We start from the raw sequence: 15189 nt of genomic DNA on the forward strand, positions 1-15189 counted from the left end.
ATCTCATTACAGCCTTGGTTCAAATATGGACAAAGATGCTCAATTCCAGAGGTGAGACTGACAGCCCTTGACGTCAAGGATGCATTCGACCCAGTGTGGAATCAAGGAGCCCTATCAATGGGTATCTGTGTACAAAGTCTCCACTAGTTAGAGTCATACCTGACACATGGGAAGATAGTTGTAATTGTTCCAGATCAGTCATCCTCAGGGTAGTATCTTATACCCACCATCTTCAGCTTCACCATCAATGACCTCCTCTCCATCATAAAGGACAGAAGTGAGGATGTTCATGCAGTGTTCAGCGCCATTCACGACTCCTCAGAAACTGAAACAGTCCATGTTCAAATGCAACAATACCTGGAGAATACCCAGGGTTGGGCTGACAAGTGACAAACAACATTTATGCCACTCAAATGCCAGGCAATGACCATCTCCAACAAGAGACAATCTAACCATCGCTCCTTGACATTCAGTGGTGTTACCATCACTGAATCCCCCACTATCAATGTCCTGGGGGTTGCCATTGATCAGAAACTCAACTGGACTAGTCACCTAAACAGAGTGGCTACAAGAGGTCAGAAGCAAGGAATACTGCAGTGAGTAAACCCCCCAACTCCTAAAAGCCTGTCCACCATCTACAAGGCACAAGTCAGGAGTGCAATGGAATACTCTCCAGTGGCCTGGATGAGTGCAGCTCTAACAACAAAGGAAGTTTACACCATCCAGGACAAAACAGCTCACGTGACTGGCATCACATCCACAAATATCTACTCCCTTCAACACTAATGCTCAGTAGCGGCAGTGTTTACTATCCAGAAGATGCTCTGCAGAAATTGACCAAAGATCCTTTTGACAGCACCTTCTAAACCCATGACTACTTCTGTCTTGAAGGACAAGGGTAGCAGTCACATAGAAAAATCACTCCCCACACGTTTCCCCTCCAAGCCACTCACATCCTGACTTGGAACATATCACTGTTCCTTCACTCTGGTCAAAATCCAGGAATTCCCTTCCTAAAAGCACCGAGACTAGCTACAGCACATGGATAGCAGCTGTTTGAGAAGGCAGTTCATCGTCACCACCTTAAGGGCAATAGGCACAGGCAATAAATGCTGCTCCAGCCAGCGATACCTAGATCCCATTCGCGAATTAAAACATTATCTGCTGTATATCGGTGGGAGACGTTCTTTTGTTTATCTTTACTGTCATAAATAGAATTCTAATGTATATTAACACCACAGAGGGGAGAAAAAAAAAACATCTTCACAATTTGCTACACATACATTTATAAGAAAATATCAGTAGGGCATAAATCGTTTCTCCCAGCCCAAATTTTCAATGTGTCCCTATCATTAACTGTAACAATTGTGACACTTGGTTGGCCCCTTAATTACAGCCTCTACTTGAGGGATTTCGTCATTTAATGCCAGAAAAAAAAAATCAAAGAATTTATACTTTTATTCATGCTGCTACAGTGGCTTAGTGGTTGTTGCTATTATTCAAGATTACTTCACTTTCAAGGTCTTAGCAACAGTTTTACATACAGGGAGTATAAACCATGACAATGATGTAGCATAGAAAAAATTTACACTTGATGCTAGTTTAAGATTAAGGCAAGAACTATCAATTATCTCAGAATGGATCAGAAACACTAGATTGCTTCAGTAATCTCAAATTTCCAGCACAGAAGTTAGCTATTTGTCTTGTTGGTTCTGATATGCCAGTCAGTCAAAAATTTTTGCTTTTTCTTTTCCATTCATATTTCTACAATTCCTCACCTTCCATACCTGTTCTTTTAAAACAACTTATAGGATAGATCGACAGTAACTTTCCAAATTACAGTGTTCCAGATCCAGAACATTCAAGGAAAAGAATGAGCTCATCTGCCTCATAGTCTTACACCCACCATTTTGAATTCATGATCTTTACTGACTGACCTAACTTCCAAAGGAATTTTCTCCCTACTCCCTGAAGCTCTACTGTCCCATCTCTTGTTTGCTCCAAGGAGAACATTCCCAGTATTTCCACAAACCTGAAGCTATTCATTTCTATAAAATTCAGGTGCCTTTTGTTTTTAAATTCCTTCCCCAGAAGTGATCAAAAAGGCTAGCACTTACTGCCCATCCTGAATTGTCTACAGTAACCGATGGTGCTCCCATCTTTTCTGAAGTATGGTACTCTGAACCCTGTCCAGTATTCCAGGTGAAGCTTAACTACCACTGATTTATATTTGAATCATTGGATTACAGAAAATGGATCACATACAGACACAGTCACACAGCCTGCTAGATCAGTGCTGGTTCCAGCCTAATCTCATTTTGTGTCATTTTTTTGGGCAGATACTTAAAATCTATCTTTCCATGTTCAGCCTTCCAAAGTTCAGCACCTTACACTTACCATTGGATTCATCTGCTACTTTTCTTTCCACTTCACTATCCTGTCTATATTAAACACAAAACCAAAACACTTGTCATCGTGACCTATGGCGCTGCCACCTTTCATAAAATCCATTAACTTTACAAACTTGCTGCATTTCTGTCCAAGTCATACATAAAGATTGGAGGGGGATATGGACTTGGATCATCTTTGGGAGAAAACTATGTCCCAATCTGAAAAATATCATATTTGCTTCCTGTCACTGAACCAATATTGTATTCATTCTGTTATTTTTCCCTCAACTTTATGTGCTACCACCTACTTAATAAGTACACATTATACAACTTTCTCTATAAAGCTTTTAAATGTCCAACTACAACACTGACTCCTTTCCTTGATTATCCTTCTATTACCTCAGCATTCAAAACGAGGCAGCCAGATGTCACATGCCTTTAACAAATGCATGCTGCCTACCTTAGATTAACATATGTCTTGTCAAACAAAAGCTCAGTTTATCCTCAATAATGACACCAACAGCTTTTCTAGCTTTCCTATCTCACACGTTCGACTGATTTGTCTGTAATAACTTGGTTTATCCCACCCCTGCTTCTTAAATACTCTAACACTGCCAATCTTTCAGTTCTCCGGCACTACTCCTGTGCCCAAACAGTAAAAAAAAGATTAATTCCTCTGCGATTTGTACCATTTCTTCAATGAGCAAACTAGGATGTGCTCCCTCTAGACCTGCAATGATAGCTCCATCTGATGTTTTTGTGTCCATAAATTCTCTAATTCTAACTCTCAAATGATCTGTTTCCTTTCTAAAGGCAGATGTAAAGTACTTATTTAATATTTTGACTATGTGATTATTTCCCCATGTACCTTTAACAGATGCAACCTTTCCCCCAACTAACTACATGAACTTCATATGATTATTAAAAAATCCAGTGTAATACTGCCTGTTAATTTTTCCCGGAACTTCCCCATTTTCCACATTAACTTCTTCAAACTCTGCTGTAGTTTGCACATTCTTACAAGTTATTAACAGAATCTTGCTCTTTGCCTCGAACATAAGCCTCTTCTTCCTGCTTTATTTTGAGCTATATTTATTATCCAGGGAAGAGGAGTTTTCATTTCTCTCTTCTCGCCCTCAAAAAAGGAATAACCACATTTGTAGCCTGCCCTCCTTTCTCTGAATGCCCTCCTTACTGCTTCATCCTGGAGTTTTGTTTCTATCCATTTGCACTGACTTTATTTCAACATCACTAAAATTAGGTCTTGAACAATTGTACATTTTCAAACTTAACATCCTCCAGTCTCTTCCAGCTCTCGTGATCATAATTAGCTGGATGTTCTCTAATTGTAACTTGTAAACCTGGAATTTCTTCACTTTGTTTGAAAAAATATCAACCAAGACAGTACAGGACAAATCCTTTTTCTGTATTGTGAAGTTCTAGAAAAGGGGAATTAAAATCTACTAATTAGCTAGCCATTCATTTTCATTCCAACTTAAATGTCATTCTTATTTCAATGGAAAAAGAGTTGAAAACAGGGGTTCCAGAGTTACAAATGTCCAATTTATGAAAGCTTGCATTTATGAACACAATCTCAAACAGGGCTGTAATTTTAAAGATCTGATGACATACAAACATTTAAATGTATTTATGAATGGCTATTTTACATTGGCTTGAATTCCAACTTGCGTTCAAATCGACTTGCAAATGTACTTGAGAATGAAACAGTTTTGAAACCTCAGCACCGCTTGTATGATATCCTAGGTGTTTATTTTCTTTCTATCCAGATGCTCAGAGGTTATTAGAAACCAACCAGATATAATGCACAATTGAAATGACATGCTACAATAAGCTTGTTCAATTAATGTGGATAAAGTTGACCTCCTTTTCCCCACTCATCTTAGATGTTGATATATAATTAATGTAAAACAAATAAAATATATTGCAACTGAAGTCTAAATATTTGGTGCAACTGTAAAAATTGCTAAACTAAAATAATACCAAACAAAAAGTTCAAACATCTTTCTTGACTCAGGGGCGTAAGTTGAATTTTAAGATCAGAATAGAAATTGCTGGCAACAGACAACCAACTCAACATCATCTGTGAAGAGGAAATGAAACACACTTGTCTTTGTAGCACTGCCTTCCACAACCTCATGATATCTCAAAGCAAAGCAGTATACAGCCAAAGTATCCTTTAAATGTAACTGTTCTTGTACACAACATATCAGTCAATTTGCACATAAAGGTCCACAAACACAGATGATAGCCAAATAATCTGTTTCAGGGATAAATGGTGCCCAAAACAGAGGAGATAATTCTCCAACTCCCCTTAAGAATATTAAAAGAATTTTTTTTTGTTACACCCAGCAAACAAAGTAGTTCTCACTTTAGCATCTCATCCAAAAAGCAACATTTCAAACAGCAAAGAACTCCATCAATCTGAGTATTTAAGCAAATTCTGAACACATTTCTAGAGTGGTGTTGAGCATTCAGATCCTGAGGCAAGTTGCTATAGCTGAACCAGGATTTACCACTACACATAACTTTGATCAAAAAGCACTTTCTTTACAAATGTAGATGGCCCTGTTTTGTATACTGAGCAATGTTTGCATATGCTGAAGTCCTTCAGTGTCTTAATTTATTTTGCAACCTAACCAATTTATATACTTAATGTTTTTAAATGCATAATTTCATAAACAATATTCCTTTAGATGCAGGTTTATTCCAGGATTTGAAATTTTAATTAGAATATCTACAGAGTGGACAAAGTTAAAAAAATCACACAACACCGGGTTATAGTCCAACAGGTTTAATTGGAAGCACACTAGCTTTCAGAGCGTTGCTCCTTCATCAGGTGATATCACCTGATGAAGGAGCAACGCTCTGAAAGCTAGTGTGCTTCCAATTAAACCTGTTGGACTATAACCTGGTGTTTTGTGATTTTTTAAACTTTGTCCACTCTGTAGATATTCTAATTTTATACACCCCAGTCCAACACCTGCATCTCCAAATCATGACTACAGAGTGGAAGCAAGCAATTCAGCCCATCAAGTCTACTCTGACACTCTGAAGAGCATTCCACCCAGAATGTCCCCTTACCCTTCCCCTGCATTTCTTTGGTTAATTCACCTAGCCTGCACATCCGTGGGACTGTAGGAAACCAACAGTCATGGGGAGAATATGCAAACTCCACTCTGGACAATCACCAAAGGCCGGAATCAAATCCAGTGCTGAGAGGGAGCAGTGCTAATCACTAAGCAGCCGAGGATATTATCATACATTACAACAAACATCAAAATAACAAACATTAATTTTATATCACGTTACATTAAATCTATAAATTCTAGTCTTTACCAACATGACAAGAAGAGTTAAATTTAAACAATTTTTCAGATTAAAAAAAAGGGGAGAATAAGATGATATCATGGTTGCAAGAAACATGAGGAGTGCACACAATTGGCAGAGCAAGGTTAATATAATGCTTAGAGATCAGATATCCCAAATGCTGTCAAATGTGAAACTTTTGAGGTACAGTCATTGCTATCATCTAGGAAAGACGGTAGTCATTTTGATCACAAGAACATCCTACAGCCAACAGTAAATCCAAACCAAGCAAGCTTACTTATGTTATTTCAGAGATAACTATTAGCCAGACCACTAGTGATTGATTTTCTGATTTTCAAAAGAGTGCGCCCTGGCTTTTTACATCCAGCCCAAGGGCTTCTTAAGACCTTGGTTTAACCCCTTGCTGAAAAGATAATAGTTTTCAACAGTGTAACACACTCTCAGTATTGCACAAAATGTCAGCCTGGCCCCAGATGGAGATGTGTACATGTAACAGCTTGAGTCAAAGTCAAAGTGTTGTCAACTGACAGTTGACACCTAGAATACAATTCAACCAAACGATCATACAAAATCAAAACACTTACTTGCTTTTTCCTTTATACACTGTGGCATAGGACCCTTCGCCTAGTTTTTCTAATTTTTCATACGAGTCAGCTTTTCCAAATTTAGGGCTCGTTGGCTAAAAGGGGAAAGAAAAGGAATAGATTTGAAGCAACAGTTCAACTTTCAAAAGTTAACACTTTTATACTTCAGAATTATTTCAAAATGTACCAACAATGTATACTTCATGGTGACATCATTAACCGAGATAAAGGAATGAATCTCAACTGTATAAAATTGGCAAGAATAACATTGTTGCATCGCATAACTATGATAATTCCAACTTTTATAAAATGGACACCAGGTGTTTATGAAGTGGAAGCAGAAAATACTGGAAAGGTGCAGGGTGGCGGCTGTTGTCAGATCCTCAGTATGGACGGAGGACAGATGAACATCCTCCTCCAGTCTCTGGGATTTGGCTCCATTTGATTTTTCAAATAGTGTCATATTGCCCTCACCTCTCTCAAAGTCTCAGCTCTCCACCTAATGCATGCTCATACATTCCAACCAATACCCTGAGCCACACCCAATAGCCTCATACTCTATAACCTCATCCACCCCGGTAGCCCTTTACTAGCTGTGTCAATATGATGCAAACTGATGCCAATTTATGGTTTCCACTCACCACTCTTATTTTTAAATTGTATTCCATAGTTCTCTCACCCACAAGGTGAAATATCCTTTCAACATCCACTCTGTCAAGTCCCCTCAGACTCTGATATGTTTCAATAGGATTGTGCCTCATATTCTACTGAATATGAATGAATTCAGGATCAAGCTACCTAACCTTCCCTCAAATGCACCTCGCCATATCGGTAATCACTCAGGTGAACCTCTCAAAATCCCTTCCAATGAAGGTATTTCCCTTCTGAAATATGGAGATCAAAACTGTACATAGTACTTCTGATATCATCACACCAATACTCTATAACTGTAGCTAAGCATCCTTATTTCAATAGTCCAGTCTCCTAATGATCGTCATATTTGACATCCTAACCTGTTATTTTACATGGCATACTAATATTGTGATTCAAGTACCAGCATACCTGGATCCCTCTGTACCACAATTCTGCAATGTTTCTCATTTAAACCACATGCTGTTTTTTGATTCTTATTGACAATAAGGACTAGTTCAGTTTCCAACATTATATTCGATTGGCCATATTTTTGCCTGTTCCTTTAAAACATCTATAGGAATATAGCACAATTATGCTTTCTTGACAGCTTAGAGTTCTATCTATCCTTGAATTATCAAGAAACGTAGCAACCATACATTTAAACCTTTCAGTCAAGTCATTCATACAAATTATAAATAGTTGAGGCCCCAGCACTAAATCTTGTGACAGGCCACTAGTCACAGCTTCTCCAGTTGAAAATGACCAATGTCCGTCTGTCTATTTCCAGACAGGCAAGAAATCCTTTATCCATCTTAATATGTTACCTCCACAAAATGAGTTTTAATATTTTGCAGCAACCTTTGATGTATGACAGTGTTAAGCGTCTTCTAGAAATTTAAGTACATGACATTGACAAATTCCTTTTTTCCACGTTGCTTGTTACTTCCAAAAAGAACTCCAGCATGTTGGTCATATATGATATCCCTTTCACAATGTCCTGTTACATTGGGATTAAAGTGAACCAGTAAGACCGCTTTAATAATAGATTAGTGTTGACACCACTGTTTTTCTTCGTTTTTGGTTTGGAACAAAGAGCTAAGGCAAGAGTTTTGGTCTTTGAGCAGCAGCTTGCTTTAAAGAAAGGCATGAAGGACAAAAACTGATAATGGTTTCCCGGAACCAGCCTGGAAGGTTAATTGCAGGCTGATTGTTGTTCTCAGAATACTCTAGACATTTCTGCATCCAAGATATGTTATGCTCAAGGATGAGCAGATGCTTTGACGTTAGAAGGGAGGCCAATGCTGACCAGTCAAAGAACGTTGAAACCAAAAGAAAAGCTATACTTTGATTTTTTTTTTCGTTAGGCAGAAGGCAATGTGGCAATGAAAGCTGCTGGGCAGAGTTCTAGTTGCTCTATAGTTATCCTGGAGTTATCAAATTATTGAAAGTTTCGAGAAAAAAATCCCAGTTTAGAAGGATTTTGTGATTATTCCACTGAGCATGCTGGAAACTATTCTCATGAATTGGAATTATTCACAAGCAAATAAACCGCATGTATTGTTTAAATTCTGAAGTCACCATAAACTGAGGATTTCTGAAGGACCAGGCTCCCCTCATGGAACCACTGAATTGACAAATTTACAATTTTAAAAAAAATTATTCCTTAACAATGTCTAACTAGGAGAAATGATTTGGAGACGCCGGTGTTGGACTGGGGTGTACAAAGTTAAAAATCACAACACCATGTTATAGTCCAAAAGTTTAATTGGAAGCACTAGCTATCAGAGCGCTGCTCCTTCATCAGGTGGTTGTGGAGTACACAATTGTAAGACATAGAATTTACAGCAAAAGTTTACAGTGTGTTGTAATTGAAATTATACATTGAAAAACACCTTGATTGTTTGTTAAGTCTCTCGTCTGTTAGTATGATCATGTTAGTTTCACTTCTTTCATATATAAATCACAAAACTTCTTTTTTAAAAAGTTACAGTCTCAGGTGAACTTTAACAATTGGTGTAAGCCCAGATTATGTGTTGCATAATTGGCCCCCATGTGCTGTTGTCGGTGCCATAATGTTTAGACTGATTCTAACCTAAAAAATGAATTAACAGAATCTTACATGGATTCATACAGTTTTGAGCAAAGTACAATGTAACCCTGCAAGTACAACTTCACCGCACAAATATGGGTGTGTAGGTGGGTTAGTGTGCATGTGTGTGTGTGCGCGCGCACGCACATGGCATGGGGGAGTTGTGAGTGTCTGTGTGTGTGTTATATATATATATAAAAAAGTGTGTGAGTGAGTGAGTGTGTAAAAGGGGTCGAAGCCTGTGAGAGGGTGCATGTGTAGACAGTGTGGCGATTATGATCGAAGACAACAGGGTTTAAAGCACAGACATTAGACTACCATGTTGGTTAACTTAGCTCTACTAAAGTTAGTCTTAATAATAAATATAAGCTACAAATTTGGTTTCTAATATGTGGTGCACATTGTACAGTCTGGTTAGGAGTTGTTGAGTGATTTTGAGGATCACTGAACAATTTTACTGTGTTACAAATCCAAAGATAGAGAGGCTAGTAAAAATACAACATTGAAAAGGCATCTGGATAGCTACATGAATAGGAAGGGCTTAGAGGGTTATGGGCCAAATGCTGGCAAATGAGAGGAGATCAGCTTGGGATATCTGGTTGGCACAGATGAGTTGGACCGAAGGGTCTGCTTTTGTGCTGTATGGCTTAATCTACAAAGGGTAGTGTACTAGCAGAGATTAAAGATGCGCTAACAGATAGAAAACACAATGGGAATAAACAGGTCATTGCTCACACTGACAGGCTGTGACGAGTGAATTCTGCAAGGATCAGGTCTTAGACACCAGCTGTCCACAATGTCAATAATCTGATAGGAGGGGCCAAATATAATATTTCCAATTTGCAGAAGAAACAAAGTGAGTTGTGAGGAAGTTATAAAAGCAGCTTTAGGGGGAATTAGACAGGCTTAGTGAGTGGGCAAGAACATGACAGATGGAATTTCGGGAGCAAAAGTGTAAAGTTCTCTCATTTGGTAAGGAGGACATATTTGCAGAGTTTTCGACCACAAAAGTTTACATGTTAATATACCTAGGTGCCCTTATTAATAGGTCACAGAAGGCTAACACGCAAATGCAAAAGAACATTAAGGTGATGAATTGAATGTTACCTTTATTGCAAGAGGATCAGACTATTGGAGAAGTGAAGTCATATCAATTATATAGAAGCTTGACTAGACTGCACCCGGAGTAGCGCGTGCAGTTTTGGTCTCATTACCTCAGAAAGGATATTATTGATGTTGAGGTAGTGCAATGAAGGTTCACCAGACTTCTTCCCAGGATGATGGGTCTATCCTATAAATGTGACTTGGGCGAACTACGCTTGTTTTCTCTCAAATTTTGAGGAATGAGAGGTTCTGTCATTGAAACTCAGAAAATACTTGAGGGATTGATATCACAGGTGCGGTTTAGATGCTTCCACTAGTTGGGGAGCCTATAACCAGGAGGTAGGAAGGTTTTGGAGGATATGGGCCGGGTGCTGGCAGTTGGGACTAGATTGGGTTGGGATATCTATTCGGCATGGACGGGTTGGACCGACGGGTCTGTTTCTGTGCTTATATATCTCTATGACTCGATGACTGAGCAGAGGAAAATTCCTCTTACTCAGAGGATTGAGAATCTTTGGAATTATTTATATCAGAAAACTATGGAAGCTCAAACAGAATGCTGGAGAAACCCAACAGATCTGGCAGCATCTGGCAAGCCAAAAGCAGTGTCAACATACTGAGGGTAGTACAACCTCTTCAGAAACAAAAAAAGAAGCTGTGAAGTCATACCAGACTCCTAAAGTTAACTCTATTGCCAAACATATGCTGCCAGACTAAAGTTTCTCAAGTGTTCTGTGCATTTCCTTCAGATTTGCAGCAGTGTTTTGCCTTTCTAACTGTGGAAGCTCAGTCTTTGAATCTGCTTCAGATTATTGTTGGATTTTGGATTCTCAATGGTGTCAAGATAATCATGAGCAAAAAGCAATGAAGTGTTCAGTCGCCCATGACCATATTAAATGGTTCGATATGCTGAAAAGCCTTCCCTTACTCCTGTACTCTCCACTTGCATGGAAGAGTGCAGCTCCAAGAACACTCAATTAGCTCAACACTATCCAGGACAAAGTTACCTTCATGATTACTACAACATTCACCTTTAAAAAGGTCTGAACATTCATTCGCTCTATCACTGGGGCACAGTAGTAGCCTGCACCATCCACAAGATGTACCGCAGCTACTCACAATGAATCATGCAACAGCATCTTCCAAATATGCATCCTTTACCATCTAGAAAGACAAGGGCAGCTGACTCAAAGGAACACCACCACCGCCAAGTTCCTCTCCAAGTCACACACCTGCCTTGAAATGATAACGTCATTTTGTCACTGCGTTAAAATTCTAGAAGTCCATTCCTAACAGAACACTGGGTGCACCTATACCACATGGCCTATAGGAACAGCTCTGCAATATCTTCTGAAGTGCAGAAATGAGTGAATAACAAACATTACCCTTGCCAGTGATCTTGATTTATATCCTGTCATAGAATGGAAACAAAAAAAAAATCCATCTTTTGACAAAATAATGGCACGGATGGGATGCTCTTTGAAAAGGTCGGTGCAAACTTGATGGGTCAAATGGCCTGCATCCACACTGTAAGGATTCAATGATCCATGATTTCCTGAATGATGCTTCAGTCAAAAAGGAAATGCTAAACCAAAATTTAAACACTGTACTTGGTTATCAAATTTTAATATCATAATTCGGCAGCAAAAGAGACTAAGATTAACAAGAGACTTTGCTAAGCTTTCAGCAATAACAGTTAAGATCGCTTTCTTTTCTGCTCATTACTTCTTTCATTCATGCTGCACAATTAGAATCCAGAAGTCCATATCTAGAACAACAGAGACCAGAGAAGAAATGCTGAGGCTGTACAGTGCACCTGTGGAGTCGCATTTGGAGTTCTGTATTTAATTCCAAACACTGTACTGTCAACCTACATGAATGTGTCCGTAAAGGCAAAGACCAGCAACAAAACGGATCCGTGGTGTATGGTAGCTATTAGCCCAGTGCATAGGTATGAGCTAGAGGAATATTACATACATTCAAATCCCAGAATATGGAAAGAAGTGAATAAAACCATCTGGGGAAACCTTTGTGCAGGTATAAAATATTAAAATTACAACTATAAGGTAAATTCAAAACACTAATTTCAGGAATTAAGACCAGAAAGCAAAATGTAAAATGAAGAAGATCTCCTTTGAAAAAGAGAAATTCTTAGAACATATTATTCTGAATAGAGTTAAATACATTCAGATTATTAAAAATGCAACTGGAATCTATGATAATTTGAGTGACTTTCCTTGCATTCAAGTTTTCCATTTTAAACATGCAGGAACATCCATACCAGTCAGATCATGGTAGAACTATTTTCTACTATTTTGTTCTCAATGGTCTCACTGCCTTATGCTGCTTTAAGTTCACTGGCAATGTACTGTCTAACTTGGCAGAGGTGTTGCTCATTGAGGCTCTGATATATTACAAGTTGCCAGACATCTGAAAATAGGGAGATCAGAAACCATAGGTCACACAGTGTCCTTTTTACTTGGTAAGGATTGGAATAGAGATAAATAAGTCACTTCGTCAAAGAGTTATTAAAATATTCACTACGTTCAACATAAAATGTGAAGAAGGTGGTGAAGAAAGTCATTACCAGGGTAAAATAGGAAAATTGTGGCAAGGTTTTAAAAAGACAACACAACAAAAACTGCAATTCCACATTGGGCTTGGAGAAATTCAAATGAGACTCCAGCAACTCAGTACATTGGTATAGATATAGGAGAATAGCAAAATGTAAATAATGCAAATGTAATTGAAAAGCAAAATTAAAAATGAGGCCAAAAACTCAAGGTAAAGAAAATATAAAGAGAAACAGGTAAATAAAACATAACCAATAAAAAGGAAACTTAAAAGAAAATCTTATGGAAGCAAGGATTTTATTGAAAGGAAAATTCTGCTGGAACGTAAAAATAGATCCGCTGCAGTAATAAGACCAAACACTACTCAGCACTGAGCTCAACATTTCATATTTTACAAAAGCAGACCTGGATGACCTAGAAAAGCAGATCTAGAAATTAATAAATATAGAGAAAGAAAACAGTAGAGGCTCCAAGCAGAATGCTTTAAACAAAGTTGCCTTAGTTTTACTATACCATAGGGCTACTCTCCCATTAGAGAGACACAACTATTGGTGGCTTAACCTAAGTGTCACCATGTCTCAGATGAGGGAAAGGTTGATGAACAAAATCCTTCATGGTAACCTCAGCCATTGCAGGAATTAAATACACCTCACATTGCGAACCTGCCATCCAATACCAAACTTGTAACACTCTAGGCCTCTGGCACAAAGATGAAGGGATAAACCAGGTATCAGGCTAAACAAATCTGACTAGCATTATAACAGCTAGATCAGAGTCACATGCAAAGTAAATTCAACATTTATATTCTTCTAACATTTACATTGAATTAAAATGCCCACGTTTCGGTCAAACTGTAGGTTTTGATTTTACAAGTGACAGACTATTATACTTTTGCAATGCTACCATGTTGGTTGAGTAATATTTTCCTTAGTGCTGTGCTCATGTTGTCAGCACATGGAACTGTTAATGTCGACATGGACTTTTAAAAAAAAAAAATTCTGTAATATCTTCTCTTGTGACAGCAAGTAGTTATTCTCTTGATATAGCTTGCAGAACACAGTGGTTTCTATACATCAACAGTGATCCATTCATTACGATTTGTCTGAATCACAGTTTGATTTTGTGAAAGTGAATCTTAATGGAAAGTTTTGCTTTACGATGACCTGATCATTCCTTTGAGAACAGTATGGTTCAGGTTCTCATGCATTATTCATTACCATGAATCATTATTCCAGTGGCACATTATGAGCTACTTTTACACAGGAATGTAAGAAATAGTATTAGAAGTAGGACGTTTGGCCCATCAAGCCTGTTCTATCATTCAACAGCTTCATGGCTGATCTACTGTAGGCTTCAACTTCTCTTTCATGCCTCATCGTAGCCATCAACTGCTTAATATTGCTTATCTACTAATATCCTCTAATTACTTGCAATGATCTAGGCTCCACAACTCTCCAGGTAGCAAATTCTAGACATTCACTACCCTCAGAATTTCTTCACATCTCAAGTTTTAAATGAGCACCCCTTTGTTCTGTAACTACATCCATTAATCAAGATTTCCTCACCAGCATAAATAGCTTCTCAGCATCTAACCTACAACTCCCCTCAGAATCTTGCATGTTTTAATTAGGCTTCAATAACACTGAAGCAGCTGGACACCATCCAGCCCGCTTGATTGGTGCCACATGCACAAATATCCACTCCCTCCACCACCAATGCTCAAAAGCAGCAGTATGCCCTGCAGAAAGTCACTAAGGCTCCTTGGACAGCAACTTCCAAACCCATGACCATTACAAAGACAGGGGCAGCAGATAATCTGGAATGTCACCAAAACTCACTAAACTCCCCTCCTAGCCACTGACCATCCTGACTTGGAAATATACATCACTGCTCTTTCAGTGTTACCAAATCAAAATGCCCAAATCCTCCCTCACAAATGGCATTCTGGGTCTACCTGCACCCAAATACAAGGCAGCACACCACCACCACCACCTTCTCAAAGACTTTTTGAGAAGGGTAACAAATGCTGGTCCATACAGTGGTGACCACACCACATGAGTGAAAATATCAGGGAATGTCCCTCTAAATACTTCTAAATTCTAATAAAGGCCTATTTTGTTTAGCTGTTCTTGATAAGTAAACCCCATCATCACAGTTAATATCCAAGTTAATCTTTTTTGGACAGCCTCCAAGGCCGTATATCCTTTTTTAAATATGTGGGCCAAAAATTCTACATCACACTCCAAAAGGTGACCTGACCAACACCCCTGTATAGTTATAACATGACTTGTCTATTTTTCAATTGAAATCCCCCCAGTCAATAAAGGCCTTTTGCCTTCTTAAATGCTTGCTGCATGTGTATGCTACTGGGTTTCCAAATTCCCTTCAACTCCTTTTCGGAGTGTCTCTCCATTTGAATAATAATCTGCCTTTTGATGCTTCCTACCAACATAGCATAAATTCTCACT

General features: G+C 38.5%; 1 protein-coding gene across 3 annotated transcripts in view; it reads right to left on the reverse strand.

The window, feature by feature from the left end:
- Nucleotides 1-15189, reverse strand: part of cdk14 (cyclin dependent kinase 14) — a 671765-nt gene that overhangs the window by 442671 nt on the left and 213905 nt on the right. For all 3 annotated transcript variants that reach the window (XM_043690284.2, XM_043690288.2, XM_043690287.2), the window contains one exon: nt 6323-6417. In XM_043690284.2, coding sequence (XP_043546219.2) covers nt 6323-6417 — 95 coding nt within the window. The remainder of the gene's footprint in view (nt 1-6322; nt 6418-15189) is intronic.

This window comes from Chiloscyllium plagiosum, unplaced genomic scaffold (genome assembly GCF_037043375.1).
Source record: "Chiloscyllium plagiosum isolate Xiang-an unplaced genomic scaffold, Cpla_swu_hap1 HiC_scaffold_5, whole genome shotgun sequence".
NCBI classification, from domain to species: domain Eukaryota; kingdom Metazoa; phylum Chordata; class Chondrichthyes; order Orectolobiformes; family Hemiscylliidae; genus Chiloscyllium; species Chiloscyllium plagiosum.